At 54.4% G+C, this 10,660-nt stretch overlaps 1 protein-coding gene across 2 annotated transcripts in view; it reads left to right on the top strand.

The window, feature by feature from the left end:
* The first annotated feature begins 1,365 nt into the window (after positions 1 to 1,365).
* Positions 1,366 to 10,660, top strand: part of SMAD7 (SMAD family member 7) — a 30,177-nt gene continuing 20,882 nt past the window's right edge. The window contains exons 1-3 of one of the 2 annotated variants that reach the window (XM_019721398.3): positions 1,366 to 2,526; positions 3,912 to 3,965; positions 9,597 to 9,668. In XM_019721398.3, coding sequence (XP_019576957.1) covers positions 1,911 to 2,526; positions 3,912 to 3,965; positions 9,597 to 9,668 — 742 coding nt within the window. In that variant the 5' untranslated portion in view covers positions 1,366 to 1,910. Of the gene's footprint in view, positions 2,527 to 3,911; positions 3,966 to 9,593; positions 9,669 to 10,660 lie in introns of both variants that reach the window. The other variant, XM_019721390.3, reaches the window with a different exon arrangement.

Genomic DNA, 10,660 nt, shown 5'->3' with positions numbered 1-10,660 from the left:
CCCCCCTCCCTGCAGACTTGGGAGGGGGTGGCGAGGGCAAAGGGTGGGGGGGAGAAATAGCTTTTAGAAACCCGATCTGTTGTTTGCGAAACACAATCGCTTTTTTTTTTTAAAGCGACAGGGTGTCTAGACGGCCACGTGACGAGGCCGGAGCCGGGCGCGCCACTGCGCAGTGGAACCAGCAGAGCAGAGGGCCCGCGGCGGGGGGGGGGGTGAGGGAGGAGGAGGCGGCGGCGGCGGCTGGGGGCGGGAGAGGGAAGGGGAGGAAGGGGGAGGGAAGGGGGCGGGGGCGGGAGGCCTTGCGGGAGGCGACGAGCCCGGGGCACACTCGCTCGCTCTCGGCGCACGGAGGAGCCGTCCTCGAGCCGCGCCAGCCGAGCCAGCCGGGCGCCGTGCTCGGTCCGCTCGCCGAGCGGGAGAGAGCTGCGGGAGACAGAGCCAGCCTGCCGGCGCCGAGCTGCCGAGAGCTCGGCCCCGGAGCCCTTGAGTGCTGCGCGGCGAGCCCCCGGAGGCGGCCGAAGGACCCGAGCGCCAGGAGAGGGCGGACGGGGGACAAGGAAGCTCCCGGGCGCGACGAGGAGAGTCTCGGAGGCGGAGGCGGCGTGAGGACACCGGGGCCTCCTGCCGCCGCAGCGGGGTCGGGGCGAGTAGCCCATACGGGGAGCCCCGGCAGCCAGCCCTGGCCAGGGGAGGGGGCGCCGGCGGCCCCCGCACTAGCTAGCAGCTTGCGCCCAAGAGGGCGAGAGCGCGCGACCCGCTTGGGGCCCGCTGCCGCCGCGCCGCCCTCCCCCGCGCTGTCAGCCCTGCCGGGCGCAGCCGCCGCAGCATCTTCTGCCCCTGCGCCCCCGCCAGCCCCGAGGAAGTCCCCGCCGAGAACCGGAGCCCTAGGGAGCGCAGGAGGAAAGACCAGAGACTCCCCTAAAACACCCAGATGCGGAGACTTGAAGCAGCCTAGCCAAAGCTTTCTGTGGATTAAAAAAAATATACGATTTTCTTTTTTTGGGGGGGCAGAAGAAAAGGAGAGGAAGATCAGCGGGGATCTGCAAGGAAGAAAGGGGGATGTAACTCGTGGATACGTTTTTTCCACCCTTCAAACGTCTTGTTCTACTTTGTAAACATTTTTTTTTTTAAACCCCAGCTTCAACCGGACGGCCCCAGACCTCCAGGGTGTGAGGAGGTGGTGGTTTTCATTTTGGGGCTTTGCATATTTGGTTCTTAAATCTTGAGAGAGCCTTCTTATTTCGCCAGACATCTCATGCGGGTTGAAGTCCACTCGGCCCCCTCCCCCGAGTCTTCTTGTGCACGGAATTCGAGATCTGGTTACTAAGGATATAGAAGAAAAAAATAAATCGCGTGCCTCCCTTTTTTTTTTAATTGCTTGCTTCTCCCCACCCCCAAATTAAGTTACTTAGCAAGGGGGAAAGAGGGTTTTTCCTCCTTCCAGCCCAGCCGAACGCCTTTCGTTTTTGCCCCCGCGGATCTTCCATGTAGGAAGCTGAGGCTGGCGAGCCCGACACTTGGAAGCCGCTGCGGGGGGGCCTCTTTTTTGGGAGGCGCCGGCCCGGGCAGGCTTCGTCGCCCCCAGGGAAGCGGCAGCCGCGTTCCTCCGGGGTGCGCCGGGGCCCGAGAGCCGCGCACGGCGCGGGCGGCGCGGGGTGGGGCAGCCGGAGCGCAGGCCCCCGAGCTCCGGCGGGCGCCTCCGGGCCCCCGTGCGCGCCCCGGCCTCCGGGAGACTGGCGCATGCCACGGAGCGCCCCTCGGGCCGCCGCCGCTCCTGCCCGGGCCCCTGCTGCTGCTGTTGTCGCCTGCGCCTGCTGCCCCAACTCGGCGCCCGACTTCTTCATGGTGTGCGGAGGTCATGTTCGCTCCTTAGCCGGCAAACGACTTTTCTCCTCGCCTCCTCGCCCCGCATGTTCAGGACCAAACGATCTGCGCTCGTCCGGCGTCTCTGGAGGAGCCGTGCGCCCGGCGGCGAGGACGAGGAGGAGGGCGCGGGGGGAGGCGGAGGAGGAGGCGGCGAGCTGCGGGGAGAAGGGGCGACAGACGGCCGGGCGCATGGGGTCGGTGGCGGCGGCGCGGGCAGGGCTGGCTGCTGCCTGGGCAAAGCGGTCCGAGGTGCCAAAGGTCACCACCATCCCCATCCCCCAGCCGCGGGCACCGGCGCGGCCGGGGGCGCCGAGGCAGATCTGAAGGCGCTCACGCATTCGGTGCTCAAGAAACTGAAGGAACGGCAGTTGGAGCTGCTGCTCCAGGCCGTGGAGTCCCGCGGCGGTACGCGCACCGCGTGCCTCTTGCTGCCCGGCCGCCTGGACTGCAGACTGGGCCTGGGGGCGCCCGCCGGCTCGCAGCCAGCCCAGCCGCCCGCGTCCTACTCGCTCCCCCTCCTGCTGTGCAAAGTGTTCAGGTGGCCGGATCTCAGGCATTCCTCGGAAGTCAAGAGGCTGTGTTGCTGTGAATCTTACGGGAAGATCAACCCCGAGCTGGTGTGCTGCAACCCCCATCACCTTAGCCGACTCTGCGAACTAGGTAAGAAGTTGTTCTGCGCCCACCCTCCCCTCCCCCTGGCGCTCAAAGTGGGGGAAGAAAAGCCCCGTGGGCTGTGTGTTTGTGCAGCCACCTCTCCGGAGGGGAGTGTACAGTCTTTCCTGGGAGGAGACTTGGGGACTAAAGTAGAGAAAGAACACGGGGAAACTGGAAGGGCATTCCCTGGGGGTTCCCTTCCATTTTTTTCTCTTCTGTTGCCCGGAGGGAGGCTATAAGCAATGTTCATGCACGTTCTGCAGACACGCGGTTAAAAATTAGACGCTCTCATTTCCGGATCAGCTAGGGGGTGCACAGAGAAGTAGGGGTCACGCCTCCCCCGAACCCGGAAAGGCGTTGAGGTGTGTGGCCGAGTTGGATTCGGTCCAAGCCCGCCAAGGAAGGCTGGGAGCAGCGAGTTGTAAAGGCTGGGAAGTCTCTGCTCCTTTAGTAAATAAGGAGAGTCACGTAGGGCACAAGTGGCCCGGATACTGCCCTGGCTGCGCAGCTTTGGGGATTTGGGTTAGGTTAGGATGGGAGGATGAACTGGGTATCTAGTCTGAACTCTGTAAAGAACAAGGAGTCGGGAAGTTGGATGTCCCCTACTTTTCCTTTCCTCTAGCACAGGAAAGCACAGAACTGACCTTAGAGTGGTCTGCCTGCAGCGCCTCCGTGACGGTGCTGCCCCTAACTGCGCTGGGGCCTGGACTGAGACCCCAGCCTCCTTCTCTGTATCTATCCAGCCTCTTCCATGGCTTCTCTTTTCTCTACGTCTGTGTGCGGTGCGGGTGTGTGTGTGTGTGTGTGTGTTTGTGTGTGTGCTCGCGCGCCCTCGCGCGTGCACCCGGGATGCCCAGAGATCCTCCCAAGTTACCAGCGCATTTTGGGGCGCGTCTCCCGGGTGGGCTGGGAAAGCGGAGCGCTGCATTCCCCGCGCGGGTGCAGACCCGAGCGGCGGGAGCGGAGATGAATTGCGCCCCTGGGGGGCGGGCCGCGGCGGCGGGGTGGGGGGGGGAGGCGGAGGGCGGTGGATGCGGAGTCCCAAGTTCGGGGACGGGGGGGCAGGGGGGCTCTGTCGACCCCGGCTTTGGGAACGGTGAAGTGCGCGGCCTGGCTGAGTCGCGGCCGTGCGGGTAGTTTCCTGCCGGGCAGACTGAGCGCGGCGGCGGCGGCCGCAGACGTGGAGGAGCGGAGCGCCGAGGCTGGCGCCAGGCGGCCTCTTTTGTTTATCTGACAGCTAAATATCAAGGCAATCACCGCCTCGCGGCCCTGCCTCCAACCCCCACAGCTAAGACAAACAGTTGGGCTAAAAGAATGCCTCTGTTATCATAAGTTTCTATCTCTCTTTCTCATGGCTCGGCCTTTATTTTTTCTTACTTTTTTAATTCCAGAGTCTCCCCCTCCTCCTTACTCCAGATACCCGATGGATTTTCTCAAACCAACTGGTGAGTAGATAATTTTAAAAATATCCTTCCTCTCTTAAGTTAGAAACGGAGCCTCTAGAACGCGGATTTTTTTTGTCCCGGGCAGCGGCTTCTTGGGGAGGCGCTGGGTTTGCGCGGAGGTGATTATAGGTTTCCTCTGTTGGAAGTTTGGTAGATTTTTCTGTTCTTGTGGCTGGAGATTATATTATATGCGTTTTTTCCCCCCTCAAAAACGTTACCTAGATGTATTTTACAATTTGCTCCTTTTTCATATATTTGCACGCCATGACCAAAGTTGGCTCAGCTTTAACACGTGGAATTTGACCCACACAGAAGTGTCTGGGGAACCAAACAAGATAGGTTGATGGGAAAATTCGGAGACTTTGTGAGTGCCAGAGGAGTCAGTGAGAAGAGTGGATAATTTGATGGAAGGGAAGGCAGTTTTTAAAGGTGCAGAGAAGATTTTGGCTTGGAGTAAGAGGTTAGAAAATTTAAGAAGTAAAGGCAATACCTCTGCCCTGGTCCCCTGCAAGTCAGCACTCCTCCTGGGTTTTCTCAGAATTCTTGGTAGGTGCTATGAAAGTTTTTAGCATAGCTCTGCCTGCCTGTTGCTTTGTCACCGGATGGCACAGGGCCAGGGCAAAAGCTCATTTGAGACTGGCACCAATCCTCTTGCGGTTGTCTGCATTCAACTGGCTGGCAGTGCAGGGGCTCGCCCTATGGAGCTGGTGGGGGTTGGGGGGGTGGAGGGTCAGCAAAACTGGGACGTGGGGTAACAACAGGGATGGATGGCTCCTGTGTCCTGGAGCCCCTCCTTACAGTGGGAATTTCATTAGCTGAAAAGTAGGGATTGTAACTTTGATACTGTGTGCCTTGTATGCTGGTGCCTGAGAAATGCAATGTTTGTGACTTTCTTTTGCCAAGCTTCTGGGAGCAGTGAAGGGTTGGGCCTCCTTTCGCTCTTGGAATTCTACAGGTCCTTCTGCCTCATGAGTTTTGGCTGTTGGGCTTTCCCCCCCACTAATTAAAAGTTCTGCTGGGGTGTTGTCATAAATTAAATACTTTAATGAACGGTGTAACCGAAGCCCACAGCCCCCCCCTCCCCCCCAGCCCTCCAGGGACACCACCGCTCCCTCAAGTTGGGAAGGCGTTGCTGCTTGCCTGATGCCGGTCTAATAAGTGGCCTGCAAAGCATGTGATATTTTGCTTTCGATTTACAAAACACCAGATAAATGGTCATTAATGAGGAGATAACCAGCTTTCTGTATTTGTAACAAATGTTAACTGAAACTACCAAGCTCTGTTTTCTCAAAGAGTAACTTGATTGGGTTTTTGACTTTAAGACTCAAGAATTCTTTCAAGAGCTTAGTTCTCCAGGGGGCCATCTCTGCCCTGTTTTTGTTTTTCTTTCCGTAGTCTTCAAATTTGGAGGTTTTCCTTAAAAGAGAAAGATAGAGACTAGTCACCTGGGAGGTGGGGGTGCAAGAGAGCATAAGGGTAAATGTTCCCAGAAACCTAAAATCATAGAAGGGGAAGGCTTACATTCTCTTGGATTTCCTGCAAAGATGCTGGGATAAATATCTGTTCACAGGATTTAAGCAGTCATTCTGCCAGGCCAGGACCTCATTTTCAGTGAGTGGTGTGATATATTTATTCATTAGCAAGTGTTGACATTAGGTAGCAAAATGTGTGTAAACAGAGAAGCCACAAAGACAGGAATGTGCCATTTCCAAGGGGGAGAGAAGTTCTCTAGATGAGCCAATAGGAAGTGATTAACCTGCCAATCGGAAACTCAAACTGCTGGTTACTCACCCAAACCCTTTGTTTAAAACAAAGCAAAAAAAAAAAAAAGGAATAAAAGGAATGAAAAAAGGCCAAGATATTCAAGGACTTCAGGGTGGTGATGGGGAAGCCCCCAGGGGAGGAGCTGAACTGTCTTGACACGTGGAAGGTCTGAGACTGGAGAGCCCTCCTCACCCCCCAAGTCTGGGGCTGGCCCCTGTGGCTAGGGGCTCTGTCTGAGGTCAGATACACAGATGGGATGCTGCCCCAAGTTTTTCTCCTCACCTTATATGTGGAAGGAGAGTATTTGGCTGGAGAATTTAGACCAGCCACTTACATTCTTAAGTTTCTAAGCCCTAGTTTGAATTTTTGGTCTTGGGTTACTAGGTGAGAACTAGGCATAAGGTTTTACAATGTTAAAATCGACTGTTAAAATCTTAACCAGTTACACAACGAAGGGACTCCTTTCTGTGAAGTGTCCAGCTTGGGAAGAGTCCATGGGGAAGGGGGCAGGGCCCTGCAGCCTTTGGAGAGAGTCAAGGGTTAAAAGCCAAACCAGGAGCTCCATTTTGCTATAGTTGAAACCATTCCACTGCAAAGCCTGTGTGAGGGCCTCACCTTTGTAGACCTGGGTGCTTGGTGGTCCCAAGCCAGCAGGCTCTTCTGGGAAGGAGCATGAGATATGGCTGAACCTAGGAGCAGGGAGGCTGTGCCTGCCTTGTGGCAAGCTGAAGTCAGGAAGACCCCTCCCTACCCCCATGGCACAGGGAATAAGAGCATGCTATTTGAAATTAGATCTCACTTTATGGAGTGGAGGGTGGGGGAGATTGTTCTGTTGGCTCTGCTCCTTTTGTCCTCTGTATCCCATGGTCTGAAAGGGTTGAAGGATGGCTGGGGAGGGGGTTGTTGCTGGGTGCACTGTACCTGCTTAAGCTGGGGACCCAGTTGGCCAGTGTGTTTGGCAGATGGAGCCTCCAAAGCCTAGTTGAGAAGTCTGGGCATCTAGCCTTTTACCTCTTCACTCAGGCTACTCTGAACTTTTTCAGGCCTCTTTATAAATCCAGGTGATCGAAGAGTTAGATTAAGTAATTCATTCATTCATTCATTCATTCATTCATTCATTCATTCTGCATGCCTAAAAATGTGATAATTCCAATGTAGTGGATTGTCCTTCTGTGACCAGGGTTGTGGATTAGGGCAGAGCTGCGTCACTTGGGGTATACTGCTGGTGGCAGTGGTGGCATTGGCTCCTCTGCCCCAGACAGTATTTAAAAGGAAGCTCAGAACTAAGTTGACAGGACTACCCTGGCTCTCTGAGAACCACTCTCGTGGTCAGGGAAGTGGGATCCCAGCTCCCTCACCTTGTACCCTCTCAACAGCTCATTCCTTGGCTGCTCCCCAGGCCTGTTTTCTAGGACTGTATTGCTGCTGAGAGAGGGGAATGAGTCTCCCACAGCACCCAGCACTTACTGGGTGCTCCGTCATGTTTAGCAGTGGGTAGGAGCCAGGAATGGCCTCGAGCTTCTGAGTGTGTCAGACTGGGCTCTGAGGAGTGGGCAACACAGGCAGAAGCCGAGACCCTGACTTGAGAGATCTGTCTTGGCTGAGCTTTGCTGTGGGTGAGTGATGGAGGTGTGGCCTCTTTGACCTTTCTTTACAAGCCCGGCAGTCACTTGAGGCCAGTCTGGATGCTGAAGACTGGCTCAGCCCAACTCGCCGCAGGGAAGAGAGCGAGGACGCTGATGGCCTGGGGAGGGAGAGCCGTGGGACAGGCACTTGGGTATGGCCCAGCTCACTGGGTGGCCCCTTGGGCTAGTCAATGACGCCTCAGTTTACCTTGGTGCCAGTCGAACAGGTATACTTTGCTACTTCACAAGGGTGGTAGGGAGGCCTAATTAATGTTTGTAAATCCCTCCCGAGATCAAAGGCGCTACAGAAGGGCAGAGCACCATTTCATAAAAACGCTTGTGGTTGCCAGTGCTGAGCTGCCTTACCTTTGATCTGAGACAGGCCGACACCCTGAATGTGGTCCCAGCTCTGCCCTGAGATGCCGGGCCCTTCCTTTGAAACACACCTTGCCCTGGGATTCAGCCAGCCAAAGCTGGGTGGGGGGAGTGGCCATGGATAAGTCATCTTTAATGTGGGGGTGTCCTCCCTTTGGGAGTAGGTAGTAGCCTATCTCTAGAACATGGTAAAGGCCATCAAAGTAGTTTAGAAAGTGCAGGGTACACACCATTTAACAAGCAACTCCATTTCCTGTCTCCACTATTGTTTTCCATTTGATTAAGTGTATCCTGTAAAACTGTATATTCCTGTTAGGAATTATACTTTATGCTGATAAAATGAGATCATACATACAGTGTTTTCTTTCTTCTCCGCCTGTTACCACTCCTCTGCTTCCCCCTCCCCTGTTTAGAAGAGTTCTTGAAAAGTTCTTCTTCCAGCCTAAGAGAGAATGACTTCCAGAGAGGGATTAGAGAGAGAGGTGCGGGGACAGGCAATAGAAACCCAGAGGTGGTTTAGGACTATGTGTAGACCAGGCCCAGCGCCCCACCCCCTCCCGCCCCGCCATCTCCCTTTATCAGGGAATGGAGACAGCTGCTGGGCTACTAAAGGGTTCCCACGGGCTACCGCTTCTGGGATGCTCTTTTCCTTGGCTTCTTTTGGCCAAGTGGTTCCAGTGGGCAATTGGTAATGCACACCCCAGGGACATCCTGCTAAGTGGCTTGGGTACGGGGACTGAAATTGCACCATCCGCCCTGGCGTGTTTGTTGCAGAGTGGGGAAGCTCCTTGCCTGAGCCAACCTTTCTCTATGGATTTCCATAGGTTTGGCATTGGACAGATGCACCAGAAGCTGGCAGGGTCTTGTGTATTTTTGTTTCCTGGAACTAATGAGTTGGGGTTCGTGGGCATTATTTTTTGTGTTAATTGCTTGGAGAGCGGTTGTCCAGTCTATTTCTCCGATTTGTCATTTGCCTCATCAACATTTAGGTTGCTATGCTGAGTACCTGTGGGTGACAAAGGCGGTGAAGAGAAGCTTATAGTATAGTTAGGACAGACAGGATCTGAAGATCAGGGAAAGACAGCAGAAGGAAACTCCCAAGTGCTGGGTGCCAGAAAGATTTTATAGGAACTGAGGGCAGGGAGCCTTGCAGGTCTAAGGTTGCCCGGGAAGGTTTCCAGAGATACGGAGAGTTTGGACTAGGCCTGGAAGCAGGTAGAACATTTCCCCTCCAGCTGGGAGTCTTGCCCAGAATTTTCTGTCTCTTGATGTGGTAGTGGCTCTACACAGGTGTGTAGATGAGTGTAATGCATTGAGTTGTATTTAAGATACGTGTGCTTTCCTATACTTAGTTATACCTCAATTAAAAAGGGAAAAGAAATCTCTTTAGCTCAACACTTGTCCTGAGAAAGTCCTGAAAAACTGGGACGTCTGTCTTTTAAAAGGTGATGGCCATGAGAGTATCAGAGGCTACTGGATCCAAGCAAAGAGGCTCTGCTCTTAGGCAGGGGCGATGGCGGGGAGACAGCAGCCAGGGTGGAGAGTCAGAACCTGGGCCTCCTTTGACCTTGGGAGCTACCTCGTTTCCTCAATGGGGGACTCGCAATAAAAGAGAAATTCCATCCAGTCTGTGATCGACCCTGACTTGACTAATGATTAACTGGCTGCCCAGACGAGTGACAAGGTGCTGTGGTCTGACGATGAGCAGCAAGGCCTGAGCAGCCCATTCATAATCAGCCTGGTGGCTGGGAGGCAGCCGTTTGGAATGTGTGGTTTCTCTTTAATGGTGTTTAGAATGTGCTTAAAAATTAATCTTGGTGTTTTTATGTATTTATTTCTTTCTCTCCCCTTTTCAAATCCACAGCAGACTGTCCAGATGCTGTGCCTTCCTCCGCTGAAACAGGGGGAACGAATTATCTGGCCCCTGGGGGGCTTTCAGGTAAGACACTTGCTCGGATTTTCCTGGTAATTTCAAGATCTTTTGAAATAACTGGGTACTGGAGGAATGGGGGCGGCCATCTGTCACCCCAGGCGGTCTGGAATTGATTCTCACCTTTCTGTGCCTTAAACTGGATGCATCCTTGGTGACTCTGAGCCCCTTCGGCTGGTCATTCTGAAGTCTCTTACGTATCAGGACACCACCTCACAGATGCGGAAATGGGCTCCACCTTGGGACTGGGGGTGTGCTCTGTTTCGTGGTGGTTGTTAAGCAGCTCCTGACATAGGTGGCTTCCGTTCGGCGTCATTAATTCATAGGTTTCAGCTCTTTTTTTTTTCTTTTTCCTTTTGCTCTTTGTTCATTGGGTGCCATGAAGGGGATGGATACACCTTTCAGGAACTTGCTGAAGACAGATCCTAAGTGTAGGACGGACGTGTAGAGTCGATGTCCTTGAGGCTTTTCTAAGTCATAATTGCCACCCAGCTTAGTGCAGCATGCAGTCGTGCACCTCTGGGGACGAGAGTGACACGGGGCCCTACAGACAGTAGGCGCTAATGCCTCTACCCAGGTTTTCCATGGTGCTGGAGGGTTATGGGATTGGATGAGGGCCATTAGGTACCTCGAGCATCCTTGTTCCTAAGGGACTCGAGAAGAGAGTGACCAACTTGCGGAAACTCATTAGCAATATAAGTGGGAGGCATTTCCATTTTTTTTCAAAAGACATCCAGTTTCTACCTGTTTTTCCCACCCAAGTATGTATGCATCACTGGGTTTTCTAAGAAGTAGCTAAAGCAAGAGGAAAGTAACGGGAGGGGCGGAGGTGGGGGTGGGGAAAGAAATTCCAGCAGAGTTCTGGGCATTTGTCGTTTCTTGCTTTTGAGACATTGGTGTAGGATCACAGCAGCTCAGATGGAAGCTGTAAGTGTCTTTGGGGGACCGTTGTGCACCGTCTTCTGGGGGGTGACTAATTGGTCCAGCGTCACTCAGGCTCG

This window comes from Rhinolophus sinicus, chromosome 4, assembly GCF_057876585.1.
Source record: "Rhinolophus sinicus isolate RSI-liver-muscle chromosome 4, RSI-T2T, whole genome shotgun sequence".
In the NCBI taxonomy this organism is placed as follows: Eukaryota; Metazoa; Chordata; class Mammalia; order Chiroptera; family Rhinolophidae; genus Rhinolophus; species Rhinolophus sinicus.
The sequence above is the reverse complement of the archived record's forward strand: the minus strand, read 5'-3'. Positions and strand labels throughout refer to the sequence as shown.